General features: G+C 42.9%; 1 protein-coding gene across 1 annotated transcript in view; it reads right to left on the bottom strand.

Annotated features, from left to right (window-relative positions):
• The window catches only part of FOXK1 (forkhead box K1), a 55,182-nt gene that overhangs the window by 26,737 nt on the left and 14,628 nt on the right, over positions 1-13,817 (bottom strand). Inside the window, exon 2 of the mRNA XM_027656526.1 lies at positions 2,005-2,202. Coding sequence (XP_027512327.1) covers positions 2,005-2,202 — 198 coding nt within the window. The remainder of the gene's footprint in view (positions 1-2,004; positions 2,203-13,817) is intronic.

Below are 13,817 nucleotides of genomic sequence, written 5' to 3'. Positions count from 1 at the left end.
CAGGGTGGAGGCAGGAAAAGGGGGCCAGGAGCCACTTTCCAAAAAGGAAATTTCACCCTGCCCAGGATTTCCAAACTGCAATAATTTTCCATGGGCCAATCAGGGAGGAGCAAGGCAAACTCACCAAATTAGGAAAGTAAATACTAGAAGGGGGAGAGGAAGGAGGAGGAGGAGGAGGAGGAGGAGAACCCAGCTCATGCAACCACCTCCCAAAGCCAGCGATGTGAGAGGAGTGCAGGTCCTACACTGAGCCCTCACCAGCCTTTGCAGACCTGCCCTTGGGAAGGAAGAGAGGACACTGTGCCAGACTCACCCACCACTGTGAAGCTACCAAAAAAGCAACAAAGAGCTGCCCTGAAAGCCAGATGGCCAGAATGCATAGCTACTTTGTCCCCAAAGAGCCTTCCCTTTCTCGGGCAGAAACACCCAAATGACTTTCCAAAGCCTGGTTCACCGGGCAGAGCTGCGAGACCCTGCTGGGGGAGAGGGGGAGGTTGAAAGGGCTGAGCAGGGATGTTTACAAACGTGTCAGCCCCTCCTCTGTAAGAGGAACTCGGAAACGAAAGGGGTTTGGCAAGCGAAACCTCAGATGTCTTTTGAGGTTTTCTGAAGACTTGGCTGGATTAGCTTCTGCTTGAGACAAACGGATGCAACCATTAATCATCCTTAGTAAACACTGCGTTAGGGGCCGAGCACAATTCAACACTACCATTTCCACTTTCTCCTTGTGCAAAAGAAACATTCTCAGGGAATCAAATATCAGTTGCAGACATATGCTGGAGTCAAAAGATACAGCCTCTGTTAGTAACACAAACCACACTGAGCTGCTTTGCACAAGATGACTGAATGGAAACTCAGTACCATATGTTGGCAAAGGAACCATCCCCCTCCCCTCCCAGCAACAAGCTTCATCTAAAAAGAGAAGGTTAAATATAAACTAAAAGCAGTGCCTGAACAGAGGGCTAAAACCACAGCTACCTCCAGCCCCCTCTTTCTAGAATATCAGCACTGTACATCTGTGCAGCTCTGCAAGACCCGTGGAAAAACCCAAACAACCAAGAGCCTCCAGATCTATGCAAAACCAAACTGGCTTCATTGTGACACTGAAGTCATTCTCAGCCACCTATATTTGCATACTATTCACTGAATTAGTGGTAACTGCCAGGAGAGATTTGTGTACTTTACCTTTTTACAAATGTACAGACATGAAAACAACCCAAAGGCTATTGCTATTACCAGGCTCACTCCTGCTATTCTGATGCCCATCTGTTTCAAAATTCTAATACATCATCCTATACCATGAGTCTCCTTTACTTTATAAAACTTATTATACTCCAAGTAACAGATGTGACACTAAAAGATTTCACTGAAACTCTGTAACATCAATTCTTTGCTGAGAAGGAAAGAAAATATTCCAGATAGTAACTTGATGTTCAGGTTATTTGTACTGTACATCCACAATCAGATCATGTACAAAACAGGATACTGGCACAGATGCACATTCAGATTGCTACAGCCCCTCAGTACACGGTCAGCATCCTACCCCCATTTCCTTCCATTCCCAGGAAACCATGTGCCAATGGCCACCCTTGTCTCTAACTTCAGATAAAGCAGCACCACCCAGCAACAACAGAATATTACTGAGATAAAAATAAAACAGGCAGCCCTAAGATAGAAAGTATTTGCCTGCTTTCTTTTTTCCATGCATATAGGTAGCTCTCAATAAATATTTCTAATTCCACTTCCAAAGATAGACTAGTAACTCTATAGCTATGAAACTACAGATACCAGACTACTTTATGTTTCCCCTTGAGCTCTTAAACACAACCCTTGTGCCCTTCTTCCAGCCACCATAACACAGTTTTTAGCAGTCTCCCATAATTTTCAACATCAGATATTTAACTAGTTATTTTTAATGGGGCATTTCTTGCACCAAGGATACCAAACAAAACAGGGCTGACAGAGTGATGTCAGAGAACACACTGTGGATAATTAACAACTTACCTGATAGTGCCTGTGGGGGATGGGAGGGGACTGACCACGCTCCGGAGATCCGGCTCCGGGATGTGGATCTTCAGAGGTGATATTTGAGGGTAAAGTGGCCGAGGGGGAGGCGATGAGGTTTCCTCTTTTACTTCCTCTTTATGGTATAAAGATGTGAACTGGATCTTTATAACCGTGCTGGGGAATCGGAAAGTACATCTGGAAGGGAAAGAAAGGGAAAAGTCAGTTTGACACATGAGACCGAACATATTTAAGGGGGTTTGTATGCAATTGGTGAACCATTCATTAATTCAAGCTCCACCATTCCCTATAGCATCTTTCTGCTCAGCATCCTGGGCAGAATTACTGATCATTCATAAAGCTCTGTAAATGTATCACAGTGAGTCATGGATCACCCAGTGATTAGATACAAGCAGAAGGTTTGGGTAAGTTCAGTGATGTCCCCAGGGCCACCTATTCAATCAGTGACTAAGCAAGATGCAGACCTGTAATGACAAACTCTTGGGTTCCTGCGACGTATTGAGGACTAGGATTTGCCTTGCACACATCTCAGGAAGATCCAAGTTACCAGAAAGTATGAAACCACAAGCAACAGGGAGCAAACCAGCCCTAAAGTCCAGATGGATCAACAAACAGCCTCCAGGTAAGACCAGAGAGCACTATTTAAAGACTTGCATCTATATAATGTATAATTAATACCTATCTCTGCACATGATGCTGAAAAAGGATCATCTAGCAGGTTTCAGATTAAAATACATTCATTTAGAAGTGTTTCCCTTTAGACAACAAGAGTAACAGCTAGCAGGGTCAGAACAGGGCCCCTGCAAGCCTACAGGGCCTCATTTCTTCTCTAAGTAACACTTCTTTCCAATTGTTATTTTAGGAAAAAAAATAACAACACATCTACAAGTGCAGCCTTCAGGAGTTGCTGGGAAATTCAAAAGGAAATAAGCATTGACATTTTCCATATCTGAGCAGCAAGCTTTCTAATTTACAGTGTCTACAATAAGCACAGGGCTGTGAGGGTGAGTGTTCTGAAATTCTTGTTATCACACTTTAATTAGACAATCATGTGCAATCAATACAAGCTTTCCAAGGATCATTTCACTGATACTGAGGTTCAAGGAAATAAAAACCAGGTTTCACCGTGGGAAAGGCCAGCAGAGCACAGTAATTGTGCTGGATTCCAGCATCCTGCCTATAGAAGGAAACGAAGGGACTTGGGTGGTGTTGTTCTAGCACTGTAAGTGCTGGTGTGGGCTGAACAGAATTCTTTTAACCAGTGCATTATTGAATCCTACCAGGTAACAGAATAAGGTGACAAGGAAGTAAATCTGTTTTTGTGACCACCTTATCTTAATGCTGTTATTGATAGAAATGCAGCTCTGAAACACACTCTCTTGCTCTTGGTTCTTTAGCACAAGCTGTTTGTGCTGTAAGGTGATGCTCAAAATTATCACTCAGGCATGGGAAGCTCATTCCCATCTCCCACCTCATCTCTCAAATGAGCTGGCTCAGCATTCAGTGGCTCACAATGGCTCTGCTAGTACAGCAGGAGTTTGCTCTGCATTTAATTCACGTCAGAGGTCCTGCCACCTGCACTCATTAATGCATTAAATAAAAACATCATTGCTGGCAATGCAGTTTAATTGTGTTTATCTAACCCTTCTAAACAGGCTTCCCTGCAGACTCAATACCAAGGCACAATTCAAAGCAGCAGTGTCCGTGCCTTGCAGTGTCTGCCAGCAGCAGGTACCACCCTACTGAGATGAACCTGAAACAAGGATGTTGAACCACTGCTCTGGATTTTAAGCTTCACACTGGTACATGGCTTAGCTTAGAGAAAGAAAAGCTGAAAGTATATACATTTGCAATGAGCATCACATGGACTGAGGCTCAAAACCACTGTGAGCAAAGCTGCATCATTTCTCAAGTCCTTATCAGGGAAAAGCTGAGATTTCTTTCACAGAGAGATGGAATTCTCTGCTTTAACACCAACTGCTCAGCATTTTTCAACATCTGAGTCAAGGACAAATCAGTCTCTGTTCAACAGTATTCAGTGCAATCCTAACTTGCTGCTGATCAACAGGCCTGGCTGCATAGAGCCCTGAGGCAGTTTTGCAGCACTGTTGAGGCCAGAAGATCCCCCACTGCACCCTCATACCAGAATGGAGCTCTATCCCACTGCCACTTAAGTCTTCCTTTTCAGAGGGACCCAGTAATGCAAGATCCATATCTGCCAAACTGCCCCCAGGTGATGGTAAAATAACTCCCCAACTCAGCAGTACTACACTTACTGATGCTGTAACAACGTTGGATAAAAGGTGATACCTGCACCCAAACCCCTGTGAGAGGCAGCCCCACCATTCTGTGAGTACAGGCAAATCGTAAGAAAATCTGTTACTTTTCCAAAATCATCAGTCAACCTGAATTTTGAAGTGTAAACTAGCCCAGTGCTGAAAAGGCCCCTCTAACACTGCTTTTCCCTGTGAGCCTCCCCAGACTGTCCGATCCAGCCACGTGACTTACCCGCAATCTCAGACTGGAACCAGGGACGAGAAACAGAGGCTGGGCTGACTACACAAGCAAACAATTTGTTGGCTGCTGTGATTCTGTTTTCAGACAGACAGTCCCAGTCCACTGAAGCAGAACCCAGGACACAGAACTGGCTTTCACGGACTATGCTAACCTAGCACGTACATGGCCATTTTGTAAGGAACCAGTCCCAGAACCACAGACTGGATTTATGCAGAGGTGCTCACAGCTGCAGAAGGCTCTTGCAGCCAGGTCTGAGCTGGCTTCAGTATTGACACTGTCTGCAAAGCCAAGCTGGGGGTAATCTATCCGAATTTATGCTTTCCCTGCTGTAAAAACCTGAGACCCAAGAAATGGAAATGCAATGCAAAGCAGATTGTAAATTCCTGCGGAACCCCTCCCTTCCCTCAGGGGTGAGAAGGTGCCTGGGCTTAAGGTTATTGTTCCAGTCTCTATCACAACCACCACAGTAATGCAAACAAGGACACCAGCACAGCCCAAGACTCTGCTTCAAACCAGCACACAGGGACTAGTGCTGGGGAACTGTGTCAGGGAGGAATCAGAAGAGCGTGATTTTGGAATCATCTTGTCACAGGAAGCGCACTGTTCATTACACTGAACTTGAATGCAGTTTTAATGAGCTTTTCTAATTGTTCCCTTAATTAACCTCTTTCCAACCAAGAGGATAAACTCCAATTGTATCAGGTAGTCCTATTTAGGAGTGAGACACATTAGCACAGGATTTAAGCTTATGAGAATCATGCCTCTACGGGAGATAAGCAGGACAAGACAGACAGCCCAAGCAGAAATGAGCATGCATTCCTTAGGATTACTGTATATATTTCAGGTTATTTAAAATAAGTTCTACTATTTGATTCATGTTGCATGATTCCTATCAAAGATGCAATAGCAATTACTACTACTACATTTCCATCATGAGAAAAAGATCAATCTGCAAGCACAGATTAGACTCAACATAAAAAGCATAACGAAGTTAACTGGTATTTCCAAGGGTGCCCAAGAGGCAACTCTTTTAAGCACCTCTGAAATTTCCAGCTGATTAGAGGGATGAATTAATGGTCTGCAAAATCTCTTGGTCTTGTTACAGGCAGGAAGCAGCCTACTTCAGTTCCAGGTCTGCTGAGTTTTACTCGATAACCTGCTACAGGCAAGTACATCCTGCAATCAATCCCTGGCCATATAAACCATATGTACTGTACTCAGAGTTTCCCTTGTGGGAAAGGATTCCAATTTCTCTAGGATGCCTTGCAAGACAGTGAAAATAGAAAGCTTTTCTTTTTTTTTTAGTTTGTGTTAAAATTAAAACCACACAAAGACCCTCCCCAACCTCCATAAACTGCACAGAAACAATTCTTGCCTTCTTAGATTACAGGGCAGGGGAGAGTCATAGAAAATGGATTGTTGGCTTCCTGCTGCATGTTGGAGTGCACAGACTCCACAGCACTGGCTGAATGCATGCTATATATACACTGGAGACAAGGAGAAGAGAGGGAGTGCACATACCACGCATGGTTGCAGTCATGTAAAAGATGTTGCTAGAATTTTGTTTGTTTGTTTTAAACAAGACAGATTTTCCAAAAGTTTCCTGGACGAGCTCCTCCCCCTGACAACACAGCTCCCATGCTGTTAGGCATCCTTCATGTGGTGAACCAGTGACAGTGACCACAAGCATTTCATCTACATAAAGTCTGAAAATAAAGCACTAGGAAACACTAGACTTTACATAAACAGTCACCCTAAAGCAGACTTTGGGAAAGATGGTTAAGGAAAAACCCAACAGAATGACTCCATACCCTGCATGGCTCTGTAAAAAGCAGACCTTCTCCTCCTCCTCAAAGCACCTTTCAGTCACAAATGCAAAGGAAAGGGAGATGCATTTACCAAAATATAGTACCAGGTTTAGTAGAAGCTATTACAGTCACTGATTTCTTTGTTAGAGTACCCTGAGTGCTGTTAACACCAAATAACTTCTGCTAAGATCTGCTGCGTGACAGCAAGAAAAGGCTATTTAAAGATTTTAAAAGGAGATAGGAGGAAACTGTGCTGGATTTATGCTTTTACATTTACACTGTGGAAAAGCACAGCGACAAAAAGGAGAAGACAAATCATGAGAAAGCCAAGGTGAAACATATATAAAATGTATATATAAAACATGGAATAATATTTATATATTATGTAATATATATATATATAAACATAATATAGTATGTTATGTTATATATAAACATCATTCCAGTTCATCATGCAAAAGGGAATAACCAGAAAAGTGAGCTGGAATAGTGTTACACATGCGTTGTCATCAGCAAGTCAATACCAACTTTGTCTACTTTATCTTGCCATAATTTATGAAATCCTGTTATTCCTGAATGTTGTGGGTATAACTGCACCAGTAGCAGCTGAGATGCAGGTCGAGTGAGAAACATTGTAGGAGGAGCTCTGTTAAAAATAACACTTCTTGCAATTTGAATCAGAACGGTACCACAGGCCCCAGGTTTCATTCAAGAGACCTGGTTAAGCATGATCGTCTCCCCTGGCTGCAACTGCCACTTTTTCTTTTTAAACATGCAGATCCTGTAACCACAGCACTGACTCTCAGTATCTACCCCTTTCCCTCCACCACTCTGACTTTGTGTCAGTCACAGTGTGGCAGCAGGACCAGGGCAGTGATTGTCCCCCTGCACATGGCACTGGTGAGGTCACACCTCGAATCCTGTGTCCAGTCCTGGACCCCTCAATTCAGGAAGGACATTGAGGGGCTGGAGCATGTCCAGAGAAGGGCAACGGAGCTGGGGAAGGGTCTGGAGCACAAATCTGATGAGGGGCAGCTGAGGGGGCTCAGCCTGGAGAAAAGGAGGCTCAGGGGGGACCTTCTCACTCTCTACAACTCCCTGACAGGAGAGCAGAGCCAGCTGTGCTCCCTAGTAACAAACAACAGGACAAGAAGAAACAGCCTCATGTTGTGCCAGAGGAGGTTTAAGTTGGATTTTAGGAACAATTTCTTCACCTAAAGGGTTGTCAAGCACTGGCACAGCTGCCCAGGGCAGTGGTGGAGTCACCATCCCTGGAGGGATTTAAAAGCCATTGGAGACACAGTTTTGTGGAGGCTTGGCAGTGCTGGGTTAATGGTTGGACTCAGTGATCTTAAAGGTCCTTTCCAACCTAACAATTCTGTGATGTGAGGGGACAGCAGTCCAACTCCTAAAGATGAGCCAGTTATCTCTATAATCAGTAAATACCTTGGATTCAGCAAAAGTGGCCAGCCAGAGCTCTAATCACAGCAGCACATGTCATGATGAAACAGAACTAGCTAAAGTTTGACCAAGAATGCCCACAAAAACGCTTCTAAAGAGACAAAATTCCAAACAAGCCCCACAAAACAGTTGTTTCTCTGTCCCCTGTAACTTCTCTGAAAATCATTTGTTTTGTGCCAATTACACATAGTTCACCCAAAAGATTATGGTATTATTTCCAGGCACAAAAGTCCAAAATCATGCTGGGTTTCTCAGCACAAGTGAGAATTTGGTGTTAAGTCATCTTTGTCAGGCTATTACTGTTACCAGCTATTTCAAGGCACCTGACATGATTCTAGCAGAGAGCAAGGTGGATACTTCTCACCCTTTCAGTGAATGTGTATCATAAATACCAAAATTTCAGGCCATGCTCAGTGTGCTGGTGCTGTGCAGAGCAGCCAGTTCAGACAAATGCCCCATTACCTCCCAGAACCAATTTTCTTCACCTTCTGTAACCATCTAAGGGAAGAACCACAAGCCAGCACCTATGAAAATCATAAATCCACTCCCTATTTGGAGAATCCTTTGAAGAAGTCAGAAAGGAGGTGCCTTGGACAACATAAAAGACTCACTGGGAAAGTTTAAGCACCAGTGCACTGAAAATGAAACTCAATTGGTTAGAAAAAGATACAAGTTTGCTTCACTTAACTAAACATCTAAGCCCTGAAGGTCTGCCCATGGAGAGATAAGCAAACTGAGACAAGAACTACCTGAGATTCACATTTCTTCAAAAACAAGGCTCTGAGAATTGCTGTGACCACTGCAAAACAGCTGAGCTGGGAACATTTATTGACTAAGACTTGTTGCTTTGTGATGCTGCTCTCTGCCCAGGGACAGCAACTTCATCTTTTCTACAGCAAACCTCTCTGCATCACCCAGCACAAAACAAAACACTTCAACTGCAAAGGATTTAGAAGGATTTCCCCTGTTTCAGCAACCAAAATAACCAAATCAGTGTTCTTCATCTTCACAAAAATAAACTTGACCCTTACATCCCAACGAGAATAATCATCAGAAATATTGTGTTCAAAATGATTATTTTGCTGGAACTGAGCTGTCCCATGCATCAAGGTGGGCAAAATCATGAGTGACAAAATCACCTTTCAATCACAAGTGAATTAAAATGAATATCAGTTGGAATGAATGTCATAAAACCATACAACAAACTGTGAAAGCTGTCTGAGCCGCCACCGGAGATTAGGTATTATTCACCCCTCCTTTGTAATAAAATAATAATAATAAAATCATCCAACATTTCCTGTTCCACTCCCTACCCCAGAATTTTTTTCCCCTAAATAGCACTTTGTAAGCAATACCAGTAAGAAACCAGTTATATCATCCACTTGGCTAGTGCTATCTGCATTCCAAACGAGAAAGTTAATTGCACTGAGACTACAGAAAGAGTTCTGGAGGAACGAAGACAAATACATTTTATTCTCTGAAGTCTAAATACGTATGACAAAACAGGCATGTCCCTATCACCATGGCATTTTAAAAGTCATTATAATGCTTTTCTTTACACATCTCTTTAGGCTAGGGGACACAGGCAGTGCAACTGCCATGGCTTTAAGAGTGCTTGGTTCATTTTGGAGGTTACTGCAGTATAAAACCAAAAATTTTTCAGCATTTGCTATTTTCCTTTCAATTGCTCTATTGCTCTGACGAGTTTGAACTCAGAAATAGAAATAGTTTGAACTCAGAATACCCATAAAGTCCTTTATCAAACACACAGAGAAATACCTGTGACATGGTGATCAGTACAATAATTTGTTGCATTCATGGAGAGATAAACAAAGGGTCTGTAAGTAAATGGTGAAGTCCAGAAACCACATTTGTTCTTCCTGTAATGAATCAACTCAATCTGAAGACAAGCAAGGCAAGCACATTGCCAGACAGCAGCAGGACAAGGAAATAAACTGCAGAGCTCCCTACAAAAATGCCTCTGGTATTATCCACTATTGTTCAGTCAGAGGATAAGCCAGAAAAATGACCACTACTTGTAGTCAAACTGTCAGTTTGTAACAAAACTGAGGGAAAACTAGATTTTAAAAGTACTGAGATCATCTGCAAATAAAGGAGTACAGTCCTCTTTGTCACTGCTGAAATGACAGAGCAACCCACTGAAATGTTTGGTCATTATTTTGTAAGCCACCCCATGAGTTTAGAGCTGGGGGACTGGTTCCCAAACTCACAGTTACCCTGAGCTCACAAATCACTTGCCTTGTGTGCTTTGTAACACACTCACTGTATTTTATATATTCTGTCATGCTTAACACTGCAGATACACAAAGAGTATCTGTCAGCCAGGACTGAACCAAAACTGTCTGTGTGTGTATGGGAGTGAGCTCAGGTTTGAAATAATTAGTTGAATTCAAAAGACAGTGGCCTTCTACTTCACAAATTTTAATTTTCATCTGTTGGGAACTTTTTCCAGAAAAAGTTCCAGCAACTATTTCCATTGTGCTGTAATACCAGAAGCACAAGCAGCTCAATGACAGTGTCCTGGCATTATCCACTCCCTCAGGCATCATCCCTCTACTAGAGCTGATGTAAACCTGGTTTTAGTAAAGACAGACTTACACTGAAGTAATCAGGAATTCCTCATACCCGATCCAATGGAATTATTATTGACTACCCTGTAATTCCACATTACTGGAAGGATTTTCTGTCCTTCCCCTGAAATGCATCTGAGTTAGCTGGAAATCCTCCTCTTTCCATGGTCACCCTGGACTTGCTGGGATGAGTAACAGGGCAACCGGGTAAAATTCTGTCTCTCACATGGATGGCCCACTGCTTTCCTCTGCCTTAAAAATAATCTCCCCAAAGAGATATCAACTGTGACACTCAACTTCATGCAGATTTATTTTAACACAATCTAAATCCAGTTCTCTGCTGTAAGAAGCATTTCCTTTACTCCACCACCATTCCTTCCCCTCAGCCTTTTCCACTCAGTATCACCCTTGTGCCATCAGTACCATCCAAACCCCTGCACAGCGAGGCAAAACCACGTAGCTGAAATAATTATTCATTTCTTTTTTTGCTGGGATTAAGTTGCCAGGCAGATCAGACCCTCCAGCTTGCCTTCCACATGGCAATGCCAACACAAAGGAGCTGGACGGGAAAAGTGTCAAGCAGTGGAAGGAAAGAAGGAGGTACCAGCAAAAATGTTGCAGATTTATAACAGAATATAAAAAACACAGAGCATGTAACCACACACTCAGATGTAAGCATCACATGATCCAAACACTGCATTCTCCTTTCAGAAAACAAACTGAAATTCATTCATTTTGAGAAAAGCTCTGGTCTTTATCAGGCAAATCACATCAGCCACATGCTGATACTCTCAGGCTGGAAATTTTCAGAACTTCCTGAATCAGAGAAGTCACAATTTTTTTTTTGTATTCAGCCTAATTATTTCAAACCCAAAGTCACTCAGCTGTGTGCAAGAGGACCAAACAAAGACCAGAAATGTTTTCTGCATTCCAGCAAGTGCTTCCACTGGCCTGGTACCCATGGTAATTCTGCCATGGCAATCCTCCCATGGCAACCAGCAGGTCACGTCTGCAGGAGTGGGTTTGTGGTCGTCTCAGATGGGACACACAGGCTCTGAATGCTGCAAAATCAATGCTTTGTAGTACCTTTGTGCTCCCAGAGTTTATTCACTGAATGGCCTTGAGAAAGCAAGAGCAGTGAGATGGCTGAACAAGGACAATTGCTTCAGAAAAATTCAAAATTGCCATTTATGTGTCACAGGCAAGACCTTTCCCTCATGCTCCCTGTTACTGTTCAGAACTGTACACATGATAAAGGATTTTTTCCCCTTAATATGAAGGGACCACAGGTTACCCTGGGATTTGCCTAACACTGCACATCACCACGTTTAAAATGAGGGTTCCAACACAGCCAGACAAGATTTCAGATGGGCAAAGAGCGTGTGCAGGCAAGTGTATCTATTTAAAACAAATACTACCAGCAGCATCAGGCAAAACCACAACTTATGAATGCCTATGTCTCTTAAAAGCACCAAGTAAATTAGCTGTAATGAATGTTTCCATTGAGCACAGTTGCACAGGGCTTCAAGGTTCCATCAAGGTTCAAACACAGAGATACACTTCCACACACAGGCAGATTTTCAAGTAGGTATTTTAGCAAACTCCTTTGAAGACAGCAATGTTCACAGCAAAGTTTGGCCAAACTCTGGGATTCTTCTCCCTGCCAGCAGCAGGCACACACAGATGTGCACAAAAAAATATTTGTGTTCCTGCAGTCCCTGCAGACATCCCACCTCACAGAGCTGGGAAAACAGTGAGCTCTCGGCCACTGCCCATCCCGGGAAAAGGCTGCCAGTGAACCTGAGCCAAGCAGGTGGTGGAGGGGGAAGGGTATAAACACCCCCAGGCTCATCAGGAAGGCTAAAAAGGAAAAGAGATACCAGAAACCCAGCCCAAAGAACTTCAAAATGCTGGTTTGGTTCATATATGTTTTCTTTAAAAGTGCACAGGAGAAGATGAGCATTTGGATTTTAGGCTCCAACAACTGGATGTTGAAAGCAAAACCTTCACCGTGCTGTGAAACTTCAACAATCATTTTATTCTACACGTCTTCTCCACAATTTCTTATCTTTCTTAGCAAACCTTTTAATTGCTGTCACAGAGCAGGCTGATAAATTGAGGCAAACCACTGAAAGCAGTTAATTTTTCATACAAGTGAGAACGTTCAAGGCTGTTTCACACCGTGGAATTAGCAGTGAAGAATAGAGAGCTGTATTTTTATTTTTACATTCTTGACATCTCTTTAATGATGTTCTGATTTTACTCTTTGAAAATTATTTGTGACATCAAGCAGAGTTTCACTTCCAGATTCTCCCCTTTGAGTAAGGGGAGCGCACAGTGCAAAGAAAGGAAAAAAACCCCAAACCAGGATAGATATTGTAGTTGTCATTTTTTCAGTATAATGAAATACCACAGCAAGGTCAGGGAATAAATTCATGGAGTATCAAAATAGCATTTTGTAGAAGAACAGGAAAGAAATTGCCAAAACTGCTGAGAAGGGTGTTTCAACCAGCTAGTGGGGAGCCAGCAGGAATAGCAGGAGGCTCCCTCTGAAGTTGCCACCCTGCCTGGGAAATTACCATTATTGACAGGTCTTCTCCCAGCTTTGCAGGATGGGTTTTATATTAATCCTGCTCAGTCCAACACCAAATCCCTCACTAGCAGAAGCTGCTCCAATCTCTTCCAGAAAGCCATCAGAGTGCAAAGGGCCAGGAACGTGCAATTTAAAAAGTGACCTTTCTGAAACTTTTGCAGCAGAAACCAGGGTAAGGCAGCTAGGAGTGTCTTTCTAATCAGTGCAATGCCTGCAAAATGCTGAAGGATATTCTCACCAGCTATTTACAAACCCAATACCTGACTAGGGATTAATTCACTTATCTATTTAAAACGTTAAAAATTCCAAGTATAAAAACTTACATTGATATTAATCCAGAAAAATCCTGACAGCTATTTCCAGACAAATGATAAGGAAGACGACCTCAGAAACCAAGCCTTGGTATAATCAAAAGAATATAATTAATAGGCTTTTATAACAAATACCATTAAGGGAGAGTTTTGGTACTTCAATCAGGGTCTCTGTTAAGCCCACCACAACGACCAGCTTTTAAACACTGATGCCCAGAAAACACGGTCGTTATTGGTGGGCACAGAGAAACAAAGAGGTGGTGCTGTAATTGTACCTCACCCCGCTTCACATTTCAAAACACTGGAGTCAGCTTCAAAATATGCCATTCACTCCAAACCAGGAGTGCTGGGCACAGGGCTCCCTATCAGAAGACAAATTCCTCCTCCCTTCCCAAGTGCTCCTATTCCTTCCCACACCAGCACGGTGCAGTTCAGCAGCACGTAGGGCACATTTCATGGAGCACAGCCAGGCTGGAGCATCTCAAGATCTAACTCAGGTCTGCCAAAGTGT

Source organism: Corapipo altera, unplaced genomic scaffold (assembly GCF_003945725.1).
Source record: "Corapipo altera isolate COAL_440 unplaced genomic scaffold, ASM394572v1 104, whole genome shotgun sequence".
NCBI lineage: Eukaryota > Metazoa > Chordata > Aves > Passeriformes > Pipridae > Corapipo > Corapipo altera.
This window is presented reverse-complemented; position numbering and strand designations above follow the sequence as displayed.